This window comes from Myodes glareolus, chromosome 4 (assembly GCF_982192425.1).
Source record: "Myodes glareolus chromosome 4, mMyoGla1.1, whole genome shotgun sequence".
NCBI lineage: Eukaryota > Metazoa > Chordata > Mammalia > Rodentia > Cricetidae > Myodes > Myodes glareolus.
The window spans coordinates 105425835-105450558 of NC_142029.1; the positions used below are offsets into that span (position 1 = coordinate 105425835).

The 24724-nt window shown below is 48.8% G+C and overlaps 1 protein-coding gene across 4 annotated transcripts in view; it reads left to right on the top strand.

Annotated features, from left to right (window-relative positions):
- The window catches only part of Olfm2 (olfactomedin 2), a 74624-nt gene that overhangs the window by 46834 nt on the left and 3066 nt on the right, over window positions 1-24724 (top strand). For 2 of the 4 annotated variants that reach the window (XM_048446418.3, XM_048446417.2), the window contains exons 2-5: window positions 20501-20650; window positions 22914-23060; window positions 23243-23462; window positions 23790-23896. In XM_048446418.3, coding sequence (XP_048302375.1) covers window positions 20501-20650; window positions 22914-23060; window positions 23243-23462; window positions 23790-23896 — 624 coding nt within the window. Of the gene's footprint in view, window positions 1-6858; window positions 6931-20500; window positions 20651-22583; window positions 22756-22913; window positions 23061-23242; window positions 23463-23789; window positions 23897-24724 lie in introns of those variants that run through there. The other 2 variants (XM_085689869.2, XM_085689870.1) reach the window with 2 other exon arrangements.

Below are 24724 nucleotides of genomic sequence, written 5' to 3' on the forward strand. Positions count from 1 at the left end.
CCCAGTAATATTTATGTATTTATTTCTTTATATTGAGACAGGGTTTCTCTGAGTAACCCGGGCTGCCTGCAACTCACTATGCAGACCAGGTTGGCCTCCAGTTCATAGGGACCCTGCCTGCCTTTGCCTCCCGAGTCCCAGGCTCATCCATTAATCTTTTATTTTGAAAGCAGTTATGACATTACCTATGTGCCGCACTGCACAGGGAAGCTTTTGTTTGCCTCTTTGGAGACCGGGTCTTCCCAAAGAGCCCAGGCTGACCTTGGACTCTGGGTCACCCCACCTCTGCCTCCCACGTGCCCTGCTATGCCAGCAGGTGAACCATTTAAATATGCAAGCAGCTGCTTCAGAGCCCCTGACGGTCTTGCTACTCTTAGTCTCTAGCTGCAGGAGGGCAACTGGGGTACAGAATGGTTAAGTCACTAGCCCAACATTGCACAGCAGAACTAAGATTTGAACACAGAAAACTCGGATCCAGAGTCAGCTGAGGGAACCGAATGCATTTAGACATTTGTTTGAAACCTTGGAACATTAAGTCCAGAGGTACAGCCAAATGACAAATGCTCAGGACACCCAAAGGAAGGAACCACCTTGGAGATGTGGTTCAGTGGTAGAGTCCTGCCTAGAATCTTCCAGTGAGGGGCTGGGACGCTGTGGCAGACTCTGGCCTAGCATGCTCAAGCTCCATGCTCGATGAACAGCACAGAATGAAAGAAAGGGGGCGGGAGGAAGGGTGGCAAACCAGCTGCTCTTCGGGACCCCCAGGCACTCAGCCGGAGCCCATGGAGGCGGTCCCAATCGTCAGGCAGCTGCTGGCCTGGGGCGCAGCAGGTAGTTCCCCTCCCTCACGTCCCAGCCCTTGCACAGCCTCCACCGCCTGTATCCAACCTGCCCGGGAGCCTCCTTGCAGCAAACGTTTCATTTTGTGCCCGGGTGTCCCTGGCTATCCGTACAAACGCCTCCGCCAGCCACGGAAGATAAATTTCTCCCGCACCGACCTCTCCGCGCAGCGGGATTGATTTCCGAACTCCAGCCCCTGCCGGAGCTCAGACCCAGCCCCCACCGCGGGCACCGAGGGCTGCAGATTTATACCCTGGCCAGAAATTGAATTCCTGTAAGTCGAGGGAAGTGTCTAAAAAGCTCATCCGGGCTCATTTTTACTTCTGACAAACTTCAGGTGAGAGATTAAACCGGAGCCGGGGCTTCCAACAGCATAGACCCTGCAGACTGAGAAATCACCATTTATCTTCCATTCCCACCCTCTAAGGGCTGAGAAAGCAACCGGATCTGCAGGCTGCACGGTTAAGGGGTGGGTTCCGGTTGCTCGGCACTCCCAGAGACGGGCTTTTTGATCCCCATTGCAAATATGGAGACATTCACAATGACGCGACTTGAAACCGCTCCTTTGGGTCTGCAAGATGGCTCACTGGTGAAGTCACTTGCCAGGAAAAACGTGGACTGGATGGAGTTCATCCTTGGGACCTACATGTCGGAGGCCAAAACCACCTCCCAAAAGTTGTCTGCTGACCTCTGAACATTTATCATGACAGCCCTCCCCCAAATGAATGGATGAATGAATAAATAAATAGATAGATAGATAGATAGATAGATAGATAGATAGATAGATAGATACCCTATTTTAAAAACAAACAAGGGGCTGGAGAGATGGCTCAATGATTAAGGGCTCTTGCGGAGGACCTGGGTTCCTATCCCAGCAGCTAAGCAGGTGGCACACAACAGTTCCTTGCCCTCTTCTGGCCTTCAGAGGTACCTGCCCCTGCCTTCTCTCTCACACACACACAAATTAAAAATAACCAATCTTTTTTAACAATTGGAAACACTTACTTTAAGTCGGCTGTGGCAGGCAATCTGGGCCCTTGCTAGTTCTTACTAAGCTTTCCTGGGCTGGTGGCAAAGAAGACCTCATAGTCTGTGGATAATTCCAGAACCCTCAGTCTGACTGCCCCAGCACTGCCAGATGCCCAGAGAAAAGTGGGGAGGAAGAAGCAGAGCCGGCGAGTGACAGGTTGGGAGGAAGTGGAAGGAAGAGCCGCTGGAGAGGTATTGCTAGCTCACCTGGAAAACCAGCTGTCTGATGCAAATGCAGTTAGCTGCTCCCATCCTTGGTTCAAAAGCAGCTAAGTATTAAAGAAATGAGCCCTTGATGTCAACACAAAAAGGATCAAAACGGAATCTCTCTGAGAAGACAGGCGTTTTTATGTCTCTGTGAACTTCGCTAGATCTGGCCTCTGGCAGGGAGGCCGACAGAACAAGTCGAGCTGTGGACTGAGAGCTAAATGACTGTGGATCTGGGATTTGTTCAGCCGCAGCAACTGCTGACAGGCAGCAGGCATCTGAAGGAACCTGCGGACAGATGGGGTGGGTGTAGGAATATGGGTTCTGGTCCCCCTTTATTTTACTTTTTTGGGGGTTTGGTGGTGGTACTGGGACCCAGGGCCTTGTGCAAGCTCACAAGTGCTCTACCCCTGAGCCACGCCCCCCCCCCCAGTCTCAAACTGGGGGACTCTAGGCAGGGGTCTACCCCTGAGCCAAGCCTTCAGTCCCTCACTGGGTATTTTAGGCAGGGGTCTACCCCTGAGCCACTCCCCTTAGTCCCTCACTGAGGGATTATAGGCAGGACTCTATCCTGAGCCACACCCCAGTCCCTCCCTGGGGGATTCTAGGCAGGGCTCCACACCCCAGTCCCTCCCTGGGGGATTCTAGAGTGACTCTACCACTGAGCCCTGACTCAGTGAAGTTTCTGAGCATAAGAACCAGTAGGAGGATCTGGGACTGAGGCTTCATTTAGAGAACTGGGCAATCAAGGGCTTCCATAACCAAACAGCTAGTGGGCATTCTACAAACTCTCTGAGTAGTGTCCTTCAAGGCTGTCAAGGTCACAGGAAGGAGTGGGGACACTGTTCCAGAGCAGGAGAGAGTAAGAAGATGAGGTGACTCAGTGCAGTGTGGGATCTTGGATTGGATTCTGGACCCAAAAAAAGGACTTGAGTGGGAAAACTGGAGAAACTGGACAAGCCTGAACTCAATTAGTAGTGTTGGGGGTTCCACTGTGATCACCGTGCTGGGGTTATGTAAGATATTAACAGTGCAGGAGGAGGGCGACCAGGAGGGTGCTCCCTGGGCTGTCTTGTGGAATTTTTCCTGTAAATCTAAACTTATTTCAAAGAAGACATTTATTAGAGAAGTCAGCAGGGCACCCACAAGCATTCTGGAAGCTGGCAGGTAGTGTGTGATGAGAGCCTAGGACTGTGTGGACCGCATGTTCAGCGCCGTGAGTAGCTCTGGGTGGATAGTAAGTGACGACATCCCCAAAGCATGCCCGTGACACCCACATTGGCTCAGATGCAGTGCAAGTTGGCCCCTAGGTTCACACTACTGAAACGATGGAGCCGTGTCTGTAGTGGGTGTGGAGGCCAGAGCTCAGCGACAACATCAGGATCTTCCTGCCCATGTACCACCTTCATTTCTTCATTTGGTTTATTTGTGTGAGTGTGTGTGGATGTGTGTGTTGTGCATGTATGTGTGTATGTATGGACGTGTATGTACAATGAGGGAGACAATTTTTATTGCCACTTTACAGATGACACACACCAAGTGATGTACTTGGCAACCTACCAAGTGAGAGGAAGAAGCAGATCCAGGACTTCATTCATAATGGCTTAATCTCACTGGGTTCTTCATGAGAAACTAGCTGCCAAGCACTTAGCACAGGGTGTCGCTCAGAGGAGTGAAATAAATGTCCCCTGTTATTTATTATTAATTGTTAATATGGCTGCCATGGATGTACTACTATAGGATTTCTTGTATAGGGGTTATCACACAGCACTGTCGCAGTGTGTGTGTGTGTGTGTGTGTATTTGAGTACATGCATGCATATGTATGTGAGTATGTGGGGGGAGCATTTAAGCAGGGGGAGGAGGCTGGTTTATTCTATTTCCTTTGACTGTAACAAAATTTTAGGACTGGGTCACGTATGAAGAAGAAATGTTTAGGGGCTGAGACTGCTAAGCTTGCATGCTCTCATGAATTTACCCTTTGGTAAGGGGCTCATGATAGATGTTATCACCAGCGCTGAGAATAACCACAGCAAGGGCACATGATGTGACAGCAAGTCGGGGCTTTTCAGGAACCAGGCTCACTTCTGTTATTTACCTATTAGTTGTCATTGGAGTCAGGGTTTCTATATGTAACCCCAGCTGTCCTTGAACTTATGATTGTTTTGTCTTAGCCTCCAAGTGCTGGGATTGCAGGTGTGAACCAACATGCCTGGCAAGGCTCACCCTTTGTAGTTATTTTATTATTTATTTATTTAGTTAGTTTTAGACTGTTTTTATAGGGACCCATTCTTTTTTTTAAAAAAAACATTTATTTATTTATCATGTATACAATATTCTGTCTATGTGCGGGCCTGAAGAGGGCACCAGATCTCATTACAGATGGTTGTGAGCCACCATGTGGTTGCTGGGAATTGAACTCAGGACCTCTGGAAGAGCAGGCAATGCTCTTAACCGCTGAGCCATATCTCCAGCCCCTAGGGACCCATTCTTGTGGGCACTAATTCATTCCATGAGCCAGCATTAGTCTTTGTTGTATGAGACTTTTCCTGGGGTGAGCAAACATCTACAGACAGGGGACTGATGACAGACCAAAGTACAAATAACACCAAAGTCCAACTTGGAGAACCACTGTGCTTTAGTGGGCTACTTACAGGCATGTGGGTGAGGGGTTACTTACAGGAGCAGAAAAGACTCAAAGACAGCTGCATCACCGCAGTCCACTCGAGCAGGGTAGCTTTCCTCACACAGCTGGGAACCTGGGGCACACTGCACAGCCTGCAAGTAGCTCCACAGATTGGAGAGAGTCCTTTCCAGAAAGCTCAGTTGGTCTCTGCCTCTTCCAGGCAGCTGGGCTTGTCTTAGGGTCTTCTGTGCATCTTGTCTTGTCTGAGAGTGACTCTCAACCATCTTTACATACTCGTGGGCAGGGAGGGGCCTAGTGAATCTAGTCAGTTTCAGGAACTTCCTGAAGCTATTTTGAATTGTTGGTTTCCTGTCTTAAGGAGTTTCACTGGAGACAGACTCTTTTGCAACCTCCTGCAACAGTGGTTCTCAACCTTCCTAATGCTGCAGCCCTTTAATAGAGCGCCTCATGTTGTGGTGCCCCCAACCATCAAATTATTTCATTGCTACTTCATAGCTGTAAGTTTGCTACTGCTATGAATCATAATGTAAATATGTAATGTGCAGGATGTATGCTATGTGACCCCTATGAAAGGGTCGTTTGACCTCTAAAGAGGTTGCAGTCCACTGCTGCTTTACAACATCCTGTCGCTTCACCTCCTTGTAAACGCCCTGCCCTAAACTATCCAGTTGTTTCACTTCTCTTAAGAAAAAAAGCAACTTAGATTTGTTTTATTATTTTGTGTATTTGGGTGTTTTACTTGAATGGACGTTGCTGTGTCTACTGCCCTCTGTAGAGGGTGTTGGATCCCAGGACTACAGTTAATGGATGATTGTGAACCACCACTTAGTAGCTAACAACTAAATTCTGGTCCTCTGCAAGAGCAACAGTGTTCTTAATCATCGAGCCATCTCTTCAGTGCTTGTTTCTTTCACACTCGACAGGCAGTGGTGGCGCACACCTTTAATCCTAGCACTTGGGAGGCAGAGGCAGGTGGATCTCTTGAGTTTGAGGCCAGCCTGGTCTACAGAGCAAGTTCCAGGACGGCCAAGGCCACACAGAGAAACCCTGTCTTGAAAAAAAATTAGGTTTTTTTCAAGATGGAAGGTTTTAACCTTGGAGGAAACTGCTACACATCAGCCTCTTCAGAGAACCATCTCCCGGTAATCACCAGGACCAGCTTCCAGCACACATATACCCAGACCTTAACGTGGCTCAGTTGAGAGCGAGGGAAATTCCACTCTGCCGGTTGTTTGCAGATTTTTGTTCATGTTGTGTTATTTCCCTCCCTGGCATGGTAGGCATTCCTGATAGCCCAATATTTGGGAGGTAGAGACAGGAAGGTCAGCAGTTCAAGACTAGCCTGAAACTACATGAGACCCTTTCTAAAATGAACAAAAAACGGGGCTGGAGAAATGGCTTAGTCTGTAAAGCACATGCCGTGCAAACATGCAGATTTGAGTTTGGAACCTTAGAACCCATGTGAAAAGTTCACATGGCAGCATGCACCGGTGACCTCAGCTCTGGAAAAGCAGAGACAGTGGGATTCCTGGAGCTCTCTGGCCAGAAATTCCAGAGAGTCAGTGAATTCAGCCAGAGACACTTTCAAAAAAATAATACGGACAGCTATAGAGTTAATCCCCAGTGTTGGGCCTCCACACATGCGTACACACTCATGCATATACACGCACATGCAAAATAAGTATAAGGGTGGATGGATTAATGAATGAATATACAAATGGATGGGTGGGTAGATAGAGGGGTGAATAGAGAGATTAACAGATGGATGGGTAGATGAAGGGATGTATAAATAATAGTTGGATGGAAGGACAGAGGGATAATAGATGAATAGGTGCTTGAATGCATGGACAAAGAAATAGCAATATAGATTAATTAATAGATACATGAATGGATGAATAGATAATAGATGAATGAATGGACGGATAAATGAATGAATGAATATACGTATGGATGGATGGATGGTCATGGATCGATAGATAATAGATTGATGGATGTGTGTCTAGGTCCTGGTTAGATGGCTCACGGATGGATGGATGGATCACGAGTGGAGAATAACTAGATGAGGGAGCGAATGACTGATGTGTGACTGGGTGAGGGGTGGGCATTCTCAACAATATTACCTGCTCTGCTTCCCAGCTGTCCTGGGCAGAGCCACTGTGGCTCACACTGAGGAGGCCCCAAGGATTCCCTGCCCTTCAGCCTGGCCAGGTGAGCTGCTATCTTTTCTAAGGCCTGACAAGCTTATCACTTAGCTGGGATTTGCTCAGCACCTCCAGGTCTGACAAAGGCAGCTGGCTATTATTTCAAGCCCTCCAAAGGGCTGGCTGCCGACACGGTTCAGATGCAGCAGCCAGGCGTGTCCTTGATTCATTTATCACAACCCCTCTCCCAGAACTGCTTCAGGACCTGCTGGGAGCCTGTGTCAGCCTGATCTCAGACAGCCTCCTGGGAGAGAGGGAGGGAGTGGCATGGCGCGGGCAGGGTGGAGGGAGGGGGTGGGCAACGGACGGGTGGCTATTCATTGTGAATGTGTGAAGACATGTAGTCTCTAATTTACCAGCCCATCAACATTCAGCCATTCAATGAACATCTGCAAGACAGACAAAACTCCCCACCCTTTCAAGGCAGAGATGGCACACACTTTTAATCCCAGCACTTGGTAGACAAAGGTAGGCGTGATCTCTGTGAGTTCGAGACCAACCTGGTCGACAGAGTGAGTTCCAGGACAGCCAGAACTACACACAGAGAAACCCTGTCTCAAAAACCCAAAACAAAGAAACAAAAAATTCCCCACCCCCATGCCACTTCCTGTCTTGGGCAGAGGTCTGTCTCAGTCACACCCTGAGTCCTGAATGGTCATGGGGACCCATGTTCAGAGGAAAAAGACAGGGGGAGGACAGCAAGGCCATGTTCGCTGTGACCATATAGCTTGAAGGGAGGCTGTGTCACTGTGGCTGAGTCTTGACTTCTCTCTGCCCTAGAGAAAAGTGGCATCTTTAGTGACAAGGATTAAATCTGTTAGTAGATGCCAAGGGCACAATCAGATGCATAGCTGTCACTGGGGCTTCAGTATCCTTTATTGGCTGCTTGGCACCACAGGTTCCAAGTCATTGTGGTGCAGGGATCTTCTTCCCCCGCCTTCTCTCTCTTCCTGAGGATGGAGTCTGTCTCATTTATACTAAGCAAGCCCTTTACTAATGAGGTACACTCCAGCCCTTGTCAGCGTGTTCTTTAAGAGGTGGAGCCCAGCTGGGATTCAGTACCCTGGAGCCAGAGGCAGGCAGATCTCTGTGAGTTCAGGGCCACCTAGTCTACATAGCAAGTTCCAGGCCAGCCAGGGCTATACAGTGAGAAACTGTCTCAAACGAAAAAGAAGTGTGGCCTGAGAGATTATTAACATGTTTGGGGGGGGGGGACTGTGGGCCCAGCCTCCTTTGCTCTGACCTGGGGATGTGCATCTTTCCCTGTTGATGTGACAGAAATACTCTGACAAAAGCAACTTCAGAGACTAAGAATCTGTTCTGGTTCACAGGGCCAATGAGAAGGCTCACCGGGTAAAGGGGCTTGCTGCTCAAGGTTGGGAGCTGAGTTGAACCTCTGAACCCACATGAAGGTGGAAGAGAACTGACTCCATAGTTGTCCTCTGACCTCCCATGCACGCTGTGGCATGCCTGTCCCTCCCTCCAATAATAACCAAGTAACGAGGCTGGAGCAATGGATTAGTGGCTAAGAGCACTGACTGCTCTTCCAGAGGACCTGGGTTCAGTTTCCAGCACCCACGTAGCAGCTCACAACTGTCTGTAACTCCAGTCCCAGGGGATCCAATTCTGTCTTCTGGCCTCTGTATGTATGTGGTACACAGACATACATGCAGGCGAAACACCCATAAGTATAAAATTTAACAATGATTTTTAATTAAAACAAACAAACCGAATTCTGACTCCTAGTTCAGGGGTAGAGTCCAGCATGGCGGGGAGATCATGCGGCATCTACAGTCACGGAAAAGAGCATTGGCCACTGCTGCTCAGCCCACGGTTTCTATTTTTGTCAGCTCTCACACCCAAGCTTGGTTTCAGTCTGGCCATTGTAGCATTATGACCAAAACAACTTGGTGAGAGATAGGTTTATTTGACCAATATATGGGGAGTCAGGGCAGGAAGTCAGGGCAGGCGCCTGGAGGAAGGCATTACAGCTGAGATTACAGAAGGTCGCCCATGCTAGTTTGCTCCCCATGACTTGCTTAATCCACTTTCTTATACATGCCAGGGCTGGCACTGCTCGCAGTGGACTGGGTCCTCCTATACCAACGTCAGTCAAGAAACTGGCCCACAGGCTTGCCCATGGGCCAATCTGGTGGAGGCATTTTCTCAATCGAGGGTCCATCTTCCCAGGTCACTCTAGCCTGTGTCAAGTTGACCCAAAATGAACCAGTACACAATGTAGTCAAAATAACACCTGACAGGCATGCCCATTTCCCAGGTGGGTCTAGATCCTGTCAAACTGATAACAGCACTGCCCGTCGTGAGGAATTTGTGCCCTTCTGATGTGGGCTGTGATGCCGTCTATCATGAGGCAGTCTCTAGAGTCACCTTGATCACAGCCCTGTGTCCTTGAACCTCTAGGGTGGTAGGTTAAATAAACCAGTCAGGCATGCCAGTATAGTGATTAAGACAACAAATATAACCCAAAATGTCTAGTAGCTGGCAAGGTGGTACAGTGTGTGAAAGCACCTGCCATGCAACCCCGAAGCCCTGAGTTGAGCCCCAGAACCCATGGGCGGAAAGAGAACCTACCCCGAAAGCTGTCACATGGCCTCCACATTCACACAAATGCACACACAATAATAATGATAATAAATAAAATTAAATTTGAAAAGGACAAACACAGGATTGAGAGATGGTTGAGTTGGGACAGTGCTTGCCTTGCAAGCATGAAGACTCTATTTTTAACTAAGTGAGCCTGGCGGGACGTGCTTGTAATCCCAGTATTGGGAGGCAGGGAACGAAGGAGCCCTGGGCATCACTGGCAGCCAGTCTAGCTGAACTGAGAGCTTCAGACCAGGGAGAGACGGTGTAAACGTTAAGGCAGGGCTGGCAATATGGCTCAGTGACTGAAAGGACTTACTGGGCAAGCCTGGTGACCTGAGTTTCATCCCCAGATTCCACATAACAAGGTAAGGAGAGGACTCCACAAAACTGCCTGACCTCTACATGCCAGCACACACAGTGAGAAGATATTTGTAAAGAGGTGGCTGACTCCTGAGGAGTGATCCCTGAGGCTGTCCTCTGGTACACACACACCAAAAAGTTACTTAACTGGCCTTTGGCAATTATGAAGTGGCAGTTTTAGTAGTAGCTGCAGAACTGGGGTGTAGCTCGGTGGTAGAGTGCCTGCCTAGCACGTGTGGGGCCCTGGACCTCATCCTCTGCATCACTGAGAAAATTGTGCCGCATAATGGTGATGATGGCCAGCTTCTGTAGCTCTGTCTGCCTAGGACTCTTCTGATTCTAAATGCATGTGCTCTTCTTCTTAAACCATTCTGTCCTCCCGGGGATCCTTGTGAGGTAGAGACACTTAACACACGCAGGTAAGTTAAACAACTTGCCTGGGTTACACAGTTGAGAACATGAGTCCAGCAGGACCCTGTAGAGTGGGTTCTACTCTGACAGAATAGGGGTGGGAAACACCCGGAGGCCACATGTGGTGACGCACACCTGGAGTCCCAGCACTCTGAGGGTGGAGGCGGGAAGACTGTGAGCTTGAACCAGCCTGGGCTAAGACTAAGAATTTGCCTGAAAAAAAAAAAAAAAAAAGCCGGGCAGTGGTGGCGAAGGCCTTTAATCCCAGCACTCGGGAAGCAGAGACAGGTGGATTTCTGTGAGTTTGAGGCCAGCCTGGTCTGCAAGAGCTAGGACAGGCTCGAAAGCTACAGAGAAACCCTGTCTCAAAAAAACTAAAAAAAACCTAAAAAAAAAGAAAGAAAGAAAGAAAGAAAAGAAAGAGAGAAAAAGAGGAGGGAAGGAGAAAAGAGGAAAGACGAGAAGAGGGAGAGAAGGGAGAGAGAGATGTAAAGGAAGGAAATAAAGATGAGAAAGAAAGAAGAGTGAAGGGCAGACAGGGGTGGCGGAGAGAAGAGAGAAGGGGGAGGGGCAGCTCCTAACCGTAAAGATTTTGGATTTTGCCCGGAAAGGCGTGGGTGACATCACAGAGTCCTTTTTGGGAGGCCGTGGGAGAAATCCCCGCCTGTTCTCAGTACCAAAAATAGTTGCTGCTTCTTGGGAGCATCTGGCGTACTTTGCTTTCAGGACACTGGGGACGGCAGAAGTGACCAGTTTTCACTTTCTGAGTTTTCTGCTGAGGAACTCCAAGCCAAATTCTTGCCCAACCATATGCTGTCGGGGTCGGATTTTAACAGATCCATTTTTCTCAGTCTCCCTTCTGCTTATTCTCTCCTACTCCTTTGCCAAAATAAAAAAAAAATGAATTTGAACAAGCTTTAGATGCGGGGCTGGGTCTCGTCGGCTGAGCACTTGTCCAGCCTGTAGGAAGTCCTGGGTCCCATCCTCAGAGTGGCTTGGAACTGCGTGTGGTGACACAAGCCTGTCATCCCAGCACTGGGTCCGTGATCATTCTCAGCCACACGTTCTCTGTGAGTTGGAGGCCAGCCTGGGCTGCGCAAGACCCTGTGTCCAACAAAACAAAGCAAGGTGTGAGGGCAGGAGGGTTACAGAGTTCCAACAAGGCTGACGGGCCGGGTGTGGCGTGATAGTGAGTCGCTTGTCTAGCAATGAGCAGGCCCTGGGCTCCATCTACATCTCCTTACAGAAGGAGTCATGTTCATATTTTAAGAGAGGGGTTGATTGTGGTGGTGGTGGTGAGATGGCTCAGTAGGTAAAGGTTCTTACTGCTAAACCCTGACTATCTGAGATGGAGTCTGGGGACCCACATGATGGAGAAAATCAACTCCTACAAGTTGTCTTCTGACCTATATTCTCTCTCTCTCTCTCTCTCTCTCTCTCTCTCTCTCTCTCTCTCTCACTCACACACACACACACACACACACACACACACACACAGACATGCATACAAAATAAATTAAAAAACATTTTCATGTATCAGTATGTTTAGCCTGTGCACCTCATGTGTGCAGAGCCCATGGGGGCCAGAGAGGACATTGGATCTCCTGGAACTGGAGTTTCAGACAATAGTGAGTGGCAGCCATGTGGGTGCTGGGAATCCAATCTGAGTCCCCTGGAAGAGCCGTTAGTGCTCTGAGCCACTAAACTGCCTTGCTAGCTGCTCCCGACCCACACAGTTTTTAAAACTAGGAAAGAACCTTGGGAAAGAAGCAAAACTTGGGTTGGGAGAGCTGAGCTGGTGAAGAGCTTGCCATCAAGCAATCACAGGACCTGGCGTCTCACCCCCAGAACACATACATTTTAAAAAAGGCCTGCTGTGGTGGTACATGGTTGTAATTCCAGTGCTGGCAAGGCAGAGACAGGAGAATTCCTGGGGCTCTCTGGCTGGCCAGCTGAATTGATAAGCTACAGGTCAACGAGAGACACTTTCTCCAAAAAACAAGGTGGAGGGCTGGGTATGTTGCTGCTTGCCTTTCTTTTATTTTTTTAAAATTATTATTATTATTTCGATTTTTTTGATACAGGGTTTCTCTGTAGTTTTGGAGCCTGTCCTGGAACTAGCTCTTATAGACCAGGCTGACCTCAAACTCAGAGATCCACCTGCCTCTGCCTCCCGAGTGCTGGGATTAAAGGTGAGCGCTACCACCGCCCAGTTTGGTGCTTGCTTTTAATCCTACCCGGCACTAGTGTGTGTGTGTGTGTGTGTGTGTGTGTGTGTGTGTGTGTGTCTGTGTGTGTGTGTCTGTGTGTGTGTGTGTGTAGAGGCAGACAGATCTTCATCAGCTTGAGACTACCCTGGTCTACATACTGAGTTCCAGGACAGCCAGGGCTACATAGAGAAACTCTATCTCAAACAAAACAAAAAACCCAAGGTTGTCCTCTGGTCTCCACATTAATTTACTGCATGCATGTGCACGCGCACGCGCGCGCGCACACACACACACACACACACACACACACACACACACACACACACTGAAAAGGCAAATTTAAAGTCAGTGATAAGAACCTTCTACTTAGCACTAGGCAGTGGTGGTGCACATCTTTAATTCCAGCATTCGGGAGGCAGAGGCAGGTGGATCTCTGTGAGTTCGAGGTCAGTCTGGTCTACAAGAACTTGTTCCAGAACAGGCTCCAAAGCTACAGAGAAACCCTGTGTAAAAAAACAACAACAACAACAAAACAACAACAACAACAAAAACCCTACTACTTAGAGCTGGGGGTGGGGCTGGGTGGTACAGTCCTTTCCTAGAACTCCTGAGATCCTGAATTCCATATGTATATGTGATATTTTTGTGTGGTACTGAGGATGGAATCCAATACCTTATGTATGCTAACTAAATAGGTACTCTGGGACCAAGAGTCCCCCATTTTAATGACTGTATAATATTTCATCTTGTGATGCACCTTACAATTTTAAGTTATTCCACCAATTATTATATAATTAAAAGCTTAAAAAAAGGAAACACTCCTACCTGTCTAATTTTAAGAAGTGCCCTAATAAAAATCCTTGTAGGAGCCAACAAGAGGACTCAGTAGGTAAAGATGCTTGCCACTAAGCTGAATAGTCTGAATTCAATCCCCAGAACCCATATGGTAGATAAGAACTGTAAGCTGTCCTCTGACTAATACATGCACCCTCGTCATGGCACATGAGTGTGCTCATGTGCACGTGCACACACACGCGTGTGCGCGCACATGCAAAATAGTAATTTAAAAAATCTTCTTCAAAGATTCTTATAGCAGTGTGGTACTTGGCCATATGATCTTTATGATTTTTGTGGGCTGGATTTTCAGTCTCAAATTGGCTGGATAAAGTGCAAGAACAGACATCTGACCACCTTGGCGGTGGATTGGCAGCCTGCCCTCCCAGTGTGTCTGATCCCACTCTCAAATTTAATTGGATCCTTTGTGTGGTGTTTTACATATCCTTGTAAACCACTTAGATGCTTTTCTGGAAGGAGGAAAAGTCTAAATAAATATATAAGCCCCAAGCCACCTCAGCTTGCTGATTAAATTACCCAGTCTCAAATTCGATTCCATCCTCATTTTATTAAGAGGCAGCTGCTTGCTCTCTTCCAGTTGGCTAAGCCTCCCACAGCCAGTGTTCGGGGTGGCTGCCCCCAGGGGATCCAGCCACAATCCCTCTGTCTCAGGAAGCTTTTTTCTTTTCTTCATTTTAGCAGAGTTGGGGATAAAACTCAAGACTGCCATAGCTACTAAGGCTAGTGCTGAACCATATACCCTGGGGGACTGTGGGTAGGGGCTCTACCTTGAGCCACACCCCAGCCCTCACTGGGGGATTCTAGGCAGGGGCTCTACCACTGAGCCACGCCCCAGCCCCTCACTGGGGGATTCTAGGCAGGGACTCTACCACTGAGCCACGCCCCCAGCCCCTCACTGGGGGATTCTAGGCAGGGGTTCTACCACTGAGCCACGCCCCAGTCCCTCACTGGGGGATTCTAGGTAGGGGCTCTACTGCTGAGCCACGCCCCAGCCCCTCACTGGGGGATTCTAGGCAGGGGCTCTACCACTGAGCCATGCCCCAGTCCCTCACTGGGGGATTCTGGGTAGGCCCTTTACCACTGAGCCATGCCCTGGTCCCTCACTGGGTGACTCTAGACAGGGTCTTTACATTGCTCTGTGTGTCTCAGGCTTAATTAGCCCTGAACCTATTATAGAGCCTGTGCTTATTTGGGGCAGCAGCTTCCATGAAAGTATTTGAAAGCTCCAAGCTAACAAAATGTGATTTGAAGAACAGCTACTTGAGGGCATAGCTTATCCTCTTAGAGCCCATTAGCAGGAATATTAAGATGGGAACCAGAATTCAACAGAAGAGAGTGGCTGGAGAGATGATTCTTTTTTGCAGAGGACCTGAGCTCAGTTCTTAGTACCAATGAGAGGTGGCTTATAAGTGCATGTAAATCAAGCACCAGCAGATCCAACGCCCTCTTTTGGCCTCTAAGGGCACTACACTCATGTGCACTTATACACACATGTACACACATAATTAAAATAAAGTGTTTGAAAAGAACCAGTCCCTATCGCCGGTCATGGTGGTTCACACCTTTAATCTTAGCACTTGGGAGGCAGAGGCAAGAGGATCTCTGTGAGTTCAAGATCAGCCTGGTCTACAAAGTGAGTTCCAGGACAACCAGAGCTGTTTCAAAAAAAAGAAAAATAAAAATTCAAAACAAAAACCCACCTTTTGGTGATATTATGGGGTGGCTCAGGACATGCCTAGGACGGAGTTATAAATGGATAGAGTAAAACCAGCCACTGGGGTTCACAGGCAGTTTAGGATGTGCCCTTTCCTGTAAATGGGTTTTCTGGTGTGATTCCTCAAAGATTGCAGAATTGGCTCTGGTGACTGTGCTGGAATTCTCAGTTCTCTGTTGGACAGAGATGAGGGATCCTCTGTCTTCTCCTGTACCCAAGATTTTCCTGTATTTAAAAATCTTTTTACATATGTTTGTGTATTCATGTGAAGGTATTGAATGCCTTGACATATACATATATATATGTGGGGGTCAGAGGACAACTTGGGGGAGACAGTTCACTCCTACTCTGTGGGTTCCCAGGAGTTGGACTCAGGTTGTCAGGATGGTGGCAAACAGTTTTGCTGGTTGAGCCACCTTGCTGACTTCACACTGTCATTTTAAGTGAGATAGACTAGTGCGCCTCTCGGGATAAGACCTTCCAGGAATTAGGGACTTTATTACCAAGATAGACCCCAGCCTTGAAGAGATGGCATTTGGATTCTTCAACATCAAGCTTTCTAGGCCATTCCCTCACCTTCCATAAACGTGAACTGGTCTGAGCATTTGAACTTAACCCTGCAGGGCAAAACTCAGGGTTTTAGTATGCTGAGACCTGGCAGCCAAACCCCAGGCATTTAATTACACGGCTGCGGAGAGCACTCCAGCAAGGCATGTGCTGCACAGACAATTATTCCAAGAAAGCCACAGAAGCCTTCTTCGTGATGTTTGCTTCTCTTTTACAATTCAATATTTCATATGTTGGAAGAAGTCTTGTTTGCTTCAAAGGACATACTGGAGACACAGGCCGGAGATGCTAATTATGCGGATGGGCTGCTTTGTTTGTGCATAAATGAGAATCTATGGGGGAGTTCTAGCCTAATTGCCTGGGGGACCTGAGCCAGTGGGAGGATAGGCAGAGACATCTGTGCTCCTGTTCATTGTTCAGTTTGGAAAGAATTGGATTTGTTCTGAAAGGAGCCTAAGCAATGGTGCTTTTTTTTCAGAGAGTAGGGGAAGCCTTTTGTGGCTGTTTTTCCTGGGTTAGGTGGGGCTCCTGGCTGAGTCTGGTGGACTAAGCCTGTGTATCAGTACCTGGATACAGGAAGAGTACAAGAGGACCAGCCTGGGCCAATTTAGTGAAACTCAAAAGCTAAGAGCACTGGCTGCTCTTCCAGAGGACCTAGGTTCAGTTCCCAGCACCCACACAGCAGCTCAAAGCTGCAACATTTCCATGGGATCCTGTGCCCTCTGCTGGTCTCTCCAGGCATGCATGTGATGCACAGACAAACATGGAGGCAAAGCACAGGCCACCACACTGGGCTTTACAGGGTGCAGTATGCAGGCATCCTTGAAACTAATTTGGCGCGGAATAGTTTTGTTTATTGGAGGCACTTGTGGGGAGGAAAGAAAAATGAGCCCATGGACCCAGAGTTGATGAGCAGCCCTCGATGCCACAGCCAGGCCCAGCTTGCTGAGATATTCTAGAACAGCCACCAGTTCTCCCATGAAAACTAGGCATGGTGGCACTTGCCTGCCATCCTAGAACTCCAGAGGTGAAATATCAGACCCAGGTCATCCTTGGCAACATAGTGCACTTGAGGCCAGCCTGGGCTACATGAAATCCTATCTCAAAGCAAACAAAACAAAACAAAACAAAATCAAGAGTTCTCCCACAGGTAGATGGGGGTGGTGCCAAACACCTTTAATCCTAGCAGGAGAGGCAGAGGCAGTTGGATTTCTCTGAGTTCGATACCAGCCTGTTGCACAAAGCAAGTTCCAGGATAGCTAAGAAGGCTATTACACAGAGAAATCTTGTCTTGAAAAACCAAAACCAAACCAAGACAACAACAACAACAAAAACATTTAGAATTCTCCCACAATGGACTGGAAGCTTGGCTCAGTGATTAAGAGCACTGGCTGTTGTTCTTCTAAAAGGCCCTGGTTCGATTCCCAGCATCCACATAGCAGCTCACAACTGTCTGTAACTGCAACTCCAGGGAACTGAAGACATATACATGCAGGCAAAACACCCACACACATAACAAAACCAAACCAAACAAGAGTTCTTGCACAGCAGAGGCCCGACTCACTAGGACCTGGGGTGAGGACCTTAGACACTCAGAGTGTCTTTTCTGAGTACAGAGTGGACTGTGGCAGCCTCCGGGGGTCCTAGGTGGGGCACTGGGTCCTGCATCTTCCTTTAAGTTTTTATTAGCATGCTGTACATAATAATGGTCATGACATTTTCATAACACACATAATGTTCTTTACTCATATTCATCCCATCACTTTTCTTGTCCCCTCCCACTCCTCCCAACCAGCACCCACTTCTACTTTCACGACGTGTGTGTGTGTGTGTGTGTGTGTGTGTGTGTGTGTGTGATGCTTTCAGAGCATGGATGAGGGGCTGTTCACAGGGCCATGTGCCCATCACCGTTGAGGAATGGTTCCTCCTCTCCTGTTAATTCAGGCAGTGTTGAGCTCCCTTCCCCCCAGCCGCCATTAACTGCCTACCAACCCTTAGAGATGGCTGTGGCCTCCTTGGCCTCTCCCTCAGCTGCCATTAACTACCTGTCGACCCTCAGGGAGGTGATTTCAGTGACTTCTGCTGCATGAGCCTTGGTTCTGCCTAATTCTAAATGTAAGGAAGAGGAAGAAGGTTATAGGTGAGCCGGCTCATCCCCGGGAACCACACTGTGGCTATGGAGTTGCCCTCTGGCTTGCATATGCACTCCATGGCACACATTTGTCCACACATGCACACACACTGCACACTCACACTATGAATAAATAAATGCGACTTGTAAAGCCAAACAAAAAACGGAGGAGAGTCCGGTCAAGGAAGGTCACGTGGGCTCTTTCGGAGGACGGTCCCCCGTTTAGGCAGGGAGTATATACACACAGCTTGACTCATTACCGTGGTCTGTGAATGGGCTATTTTTCTTTTAAATTAGTGAGGAGTAGAGCTCACGGTGTATTAGCTCATTTTCTCACACTTCAATAAAAAAATTGGTTGAGTGGGAAGAGAAGGGAGTGTGCAGCAGGAGTCCCCACGGCTGCTCCTGCCTCAGCTCCTGGGCAGTGCCTCTGTCTGGGATCCGCAGCAGTCATGCAAATGACGGATTTCATATTGCTTTCCTCTCCAGAAGACACTCATGGTGTCTATAGGTTGGACTGGGCTTGGTGGACAGAGCGCTTGCCCTGCATGTACAAAGCTCTTGGTTCCTTCCTTAGCGCAAACCGAGTGAGCATGGAGCATATGACTGTTAACCTGCAGCTCATGAGGTGGAGGCAGGAGGATCAGGATTTCATCATCATCCTTGGCTATGATAGGGGGGTCAAGGCCAGCATGGGCTACATGAGCGCCTGCCTCAAAACAAAAACAAACATGCTAACTAAGACCAGACTCCTCCACTTCTCAAATCATGGCCACTGTTCACTGCCATTTGCCTAGACCTGAGCAGCCACTGGGCTGGACTCCTCAGCCAGTTTCTAATTCAGAGGGCATCTCTCTTCTGCTTAGGCCCCTCCGTGGCTACCATGACACTCAGACCGGAAACCAAACTCCTTCGCTGTCACATTGTCACTTCCCCACCCTTGCCCCGCTTCGCTTGGCCCCTTGCTCACTCTGCTCTGGTCACCCAGGTATATCCTCCTACCTATGTCCCTACCTCAGGTCTTTACCATTGCTGCTCCTCCTGCCCGGAACACTTTCCATATACACGACGTCTCCCCATCTTCCAGTCTGCACTCAAATGACACCTGAAGTCACACCCTGAAGGGCACTTGCTTCCCCCACATCCTTTTTTCCTTGTATTTCTTCTGTCTATACTGCTCAACAATTTTAAATATTTGATCTTTGTTTATTTCTATCTTTATATGTTTCCTCCAGTTTTTAGAATGTGTGCCGGTGTGCATAGGTATATGTAACAGGCACATGGGGAGACCAGAGGGCAACCTCAGCCTCAGCATACCTCACCAGGAGCCATTCATCTGTTTTTGAGACAGGTCTTTCCACTAGTCTGGAGCTCACCAAGGAGGCTGAGTTGACTGAACAGCACAGAGATCCTCCTGTCACCATGCCCCTAGAACCTGCACCGCCAGCTGTGGCTTTTTTTTTTTTTTTTTTTTTTTTTTTGTGGGTTCTGGGGATCCAGGCCTGGATCCTCATGCTAATACAGCAAGCTCTTTATCCACTGAGCCGTCTCCTCTGACCCAGATGTCTGCTCTCTAAGAAGCTCCCTCCACCTTTTAGTTCTGAAACAGGATTTCCTTAAGCACTACCGGGAGATGGCTGCATTGATTCAAACTTGGTGTGGATACCAGAGCAGCTTGACCCATTCCAGCACAGAGCTCCTGCACTTCAGCAGCCTCCCAAGTAGCTGGGCCTACAGGAGTGCACCACTGCACCAGACTGAAGCAGGCTCTCTCTAAGGAGCCGCAGCAGGCCTCCAACTTATGATCCCCCTGCCTCAGCCCCAAGTGCTGAGTTTACAGGCATGCACATCCAGCTCAAAGTTACCACTTTTTAAAAACAGTGGCCATTCTTAGGGCCCTTTGCACACTGAGGTTTACAGTGCTGAATGTTTCCCTTTCTGGGACTGGGGCTCAGTGGGCAGAAGGCTGGCCTATCATGTAGGAGCACCTACTAAACAAGGGTGATGGTGCATTCCTGTAATCCCAGCACTCCACAGTGCAAGTGGATCACAAGTTCAAGGTCACCTTCAGCCACACAGTTAGTTCAAGGCCAGCCTGGGCTTCCTGAGACACAACACGCATGTGGCAATCCAAAGACAATCTGAGTTTCAATCCCCGCTGTCTACCTTGTTTGAGACAGTGTCTTGTTCATCCCTGTATATGCCAGGGTATAAGGTCCAAAGCTTCCAGGGATTCTCTTGTCTGCATCTTCCACATTGATGTAGTAGTGTTAAGATTACAGACATGCTCCACTGTGTCTAGTTTCTATGGGTTGAAGGGATCCAAACCCAGGTCCTCACAGATGTATTTACCTCTTGAGCCATCTCCCCTACCTCTTTTTGTTTGTATGTATGCATGTGTGTGTGCACATATGCACATATACATGTGTGTGGAGATCAGAGGAAGACCTCAGCCGGTGATGTTCCTTAGGTACTTCCCACCTTCTCTTTGAGGCAGGGCCTCTCATTGGCCTACAGAGTTGTCCAGTTGGACAGTATGGTCAGCAAGCTTCCAGGGACCAGCCAGTCTCTGTTCCTGACTTTTTTCATGGACTCTTGACATCTGAACTCAGGTCCTCAGCATGCAAAGCCATCTCCCCGGCAAAAGGTTTCTGCCCTTCCCAGCAAGATAGAGGGGGCCTCTTTGGGTTCCTACTCTCTGACTACAGCCTTTCCTCTGCAGACGCTCTTCCAGAGTCCAGAAGAGGGCTGGCAGCTCTACACCTCAGCCCAGGCACCTGATGGCAAATGCATCTGCACAGCTGTGATCCCTGCACAGAGCACCTGTGCCCGAGATGGTCGGAGCAGAGAGCTTCGGCAGCTCATGGAGAAGGTAGGGATCTGACAGGAGCCGAGGGGAGAGCGGGGAGGCATCTCCATCTAGGCTGAACCACAGCAGATCCAGCCAGGTGGATTGTTCTAAAGTGGCCAATGATTGGGATCCCATCTATGTAGATTTTGTATTTGTTCATTTTTCCTTTTTCTTTGATTTTTATTAAATATTCTTTATTCATTTATTTTTGAGACAGGGTTTCTCTATGTAGCCCTGGTTATCCTGGAACTTACTCTGTAGACCAGACTGGCTTCCATCTTAGAGATCCAATTGTTTCTGCTCCCCAAGTTCTAGCTCTTAGGGAGCCAGGAGTATCATGGGCAGCATTAAGTTCCTTGCGCTCTCAGGCCTGGCAGCCAGTGTTCCATGCAGCCTTGGGTCACCATGCTAAGAAAGTACTTGGTGTCCTTTTCCAGCAAGGGTCTAACCTGTACTGCTGAGGCTCAGCAAAGATTCTGCAGTTGGGAGCGGCAGTGCACACTTATAACACCGGGGCTTTGTAGGCCGAGGCACAACAAGTGCCACAAATTTGAGTCCAGCTTGGGCTACGTAGGAAGATCCTATTGGGTAGGAGGTTGGGAAGGGTGGTAAGTTGCCACCAAGCCTGATGACCTGAGGTCCCGCATGGTTCGAAGAGAGAATGAACCCCCACAAGGTGTACTCTGGCACACACCAAACAAACAAACAAATGTAATTTTCAAATACTTTAAAGGGGAGGGCGAGGCTAGGGATATGGCTCAGTGGGTCATATGAGTAACATGGACCTGAGTTCACATACCCAGTACCGACATAAAAGCTAGGTCTGGCAGTGTATGTCTGTAACCCTGGTGCTAGGAAGGCAGACAGGCACAGCTGGGAACTTGAACCAGTCTGGCTGAAGTGTGAGGTTGGGGACCCTGTCTCAAAAAACAGGTGGAGAGTGATTGTGGAAAATAACCAACATCAGTCTCTGGCCTCCAGACACACTTATGCAGATATGTATGCACACAAAAACATACACACATGTGTATGCACACACTCATAAACACACTTAGATATACAGATATATACACACATGCACGCACACACACATGCACACACGAGACTCCTTTTCACCCTGGCTGCCTCCACTTCATCTGTCCCCAGGATGTTTTGGACTCTTTGCTGACTAAAGTCCCTGTCACTGTCCATTTGTCAGCTGTGATGCCTGCAACCCTCACTGAACAGAGGAGGAAGCTGAGACTTGGCAGAGAGGAGTCACCTGGGCACCTGCAACCCCTGCCACTGGCTCCCAGAATCCCTCTCTGCCCCAAAGCTGTGGACTCTCATGCCACGCCTTTGATTGCTCATAGTGGCATGACTGGCATGTACCTCAGGGTCTTGTATAGCTTAGGGCAGCGGTTATCAACTTGTAGGTCTCGATACTTTGGGGGGTGTTAAATGACCCTTTCACAGGGGTCTCCTGAGACCATCAGAAAACACAGATATTTACATTATGAATCATAACAGTAACAAAATTACAGTTATGAAGTAGCAATGAAAATAGTTTTATGGTGGGGGGGTCACCACAACATGAGAAATTGTACTAAAGGGTCGCAGCATTAGGAAGGTTGAGAACCACCGGCCTAGGCTGCTCTTGAACTCACTACGTATACAATGATAACCTTGGACTTCTCATCCTCCTGGCTCCATTTCCAAGTGGTTTGTATTACAGGAATGCACCACTATGCCCAATTTATGCTGCAGCCCAGGGCTTTGTGATGCAGGCAAGGCCTGAGTCACAGCCCCAGTATGCTCTCGCCTCTACCGTTTGTTCATTTGTTTTTTATTAGAAGCAAGGTTCCATTCTGACCCAGACTGACTTGAGATTCATTCCGTAGCGGCAGTCCTCTTACTTTAGCTTCCTGAGTGCTGGGATTACAAATGTGACCCACCACTCCTGGCTCCTTTTGAGGCTACCCTTGAAATTCCGATTCTTTGGCCTCTACCTCCAAGTGCTGGGATAATAGATGTGCGCCACTACGTTTGGTTCTGATCTTCATTTTGGAAAACACCCTCTGCTTTGCTGTGTGGTGAACTTACTACAGGTCAGGAGGGCGGAAGCCGAGAGACAGAGGAGGTGACAGGTATGAAGGGATGGGACTGGATGGAACCTGCTATTGGAAGGTTGCTGGTGAGACCAGGGGAGAGGAGGGCTGCCAGGTGTCTTTGCTGGTCCTGCTTGACTCTGTTTCTGTGAATGGCTGGGAGGAGGACTTTGACTCCAGAATGGTTCTCATTCTAGGTCCAGAATGTGTCTCAGTCCATGGAGGTCCTTGAGTTAAGGACATATCGAGATCTCCAGTATGTTCGCAGCATGGAGACGCTCATGCGGAGCCTGGATGCAAGGCTCAGGGCAGCTGATGGGTCAGTCTCAGCCAAAAGCTTCCAGGTGGGTTCTTCTGAGTTCCAAGTATGGGGTCCTGTCTGGGAAGACATGAGGAGCTGACTAGGCTCTGGGGTCCTGAGGGCGTCCTTTGGCAAGGACTGAGCATTGCATCTGAGATGACAGGGTGAAGGTATGGGCCAAGGGCCAGGGTTTGGGATCGGAGGTCATTTTCTCCTGGTAAGCAGGAACTGAAAGACAGGATGACAGAGCTGCTGCCCTTGAGCTCGGTGCTGGAGCAGTATAAGGCAGACACGCGGACCATTGTGCGCCTGCGGGAGGAAGTGAGGAACCTTTCTGGCAATCTGGCTGCCATCCAGGAGGAAATGGGAGCCTATGGGTACGAGGACCTGCAGCAACGCGTCATGGCCCTGGAGGCACGACTCCATGCCTGCGCGCAGAAGCTGGGTATGCCTTGACCCCGAAGCTTGGCCCCTGATCCCCGCACCCAACCTTAATGCTACCTGTGTGCTCCAAAGCTAGTGTGGTTTGGCATCTAACTGCTAAACCTCCCTGTTTGGTATCCCCAACCCAAGTCCACACCGGGCCCCAAAGCTGGAAGTGGTTTTGGTTCTTTATCTCCATCCCTTTATGCCCATGTTGACATCCTTGGATCATACCCTGGATATCTCCTCACTGACCCTTGGCCCCAGCACTTCCCAATGCAAACAGTGTCCTGCCTCCCATGAGCTCTTGCTGCATCCTCTCCTCACTCCTACTGTTCCCATCTCCCAGGCTGTGGGAAGCTGACAGGGGTCAGTAACCCCATTACCATTCGGGCCATGGGGTCCCGATTCGGCTCCTGGATGACTGACACAATGGCCCCCAGTGCAGACAGCCGGGTGAGTGATCCTATCCCCAGGGGCCAGAGCCAGTGACTGCATACAAGGGCCCAGAGAATCCACACTTGTGACTCTTATTTAGGTTTTATTTTTATTCATTTTATTTGTGGGGGTATATTGGGCAGGAGTGGTAGGGTGCATGACTGCAGTGCTATTGAAAGCCAGAAAAGTGCACTGGACTTACTGGTGTCTGTGGGCCAGCTGATATGAGTGCTGGGAACTTAACTCAGGTCCTCTGCAAGATCAGTAAGTAATCTTAACTGTTGGCTTTTTTTTTCTTTTCCTTTTTTCTTTTGAGACAAAGTCTCCCTCTGTAGAGCAGGCTGACCTCAAACACTGAGGTCTACCCGTGTCTGCTTTTTGAGAGCTGAGATCAAGGGGACACATTCTGAGAACTGCACATTTACACAACCTTGTTGTGGTACAGACGTCAGAGTACTTGCACTGCTGAAGATGGCATGGGGGTCACGGAGGGAGACAGCTTAGTGGGCAAGAATGCTTGCTGCACAAACATGAGGACTGAGTTCAAACCCTCAGTACCCATATAAAAAGTCATGAGTGGCCTGTGTACCAGTGCTGTGGGGAGCAGAGACAGGAGGCTCACTGGGGCTTACTGGTCACCAGCTCCAGGTTCAGTTAGAGTCCCTGTCTCAAAGAAGGTGGAGAGTGACACAGAGGGACACCCAATGTCCTCCTCAGGTCCCTGTCTGTGTCATTTCTGTAGTTGATAAAGCACTCTGACAAAAAGCAAAATTAGGGAAGAAAGGGGCTTAGTTTAGCTTACAATTCCAGGTTAAAGTCTACCTTTGTAGAGAAGTCAAAGCAGAA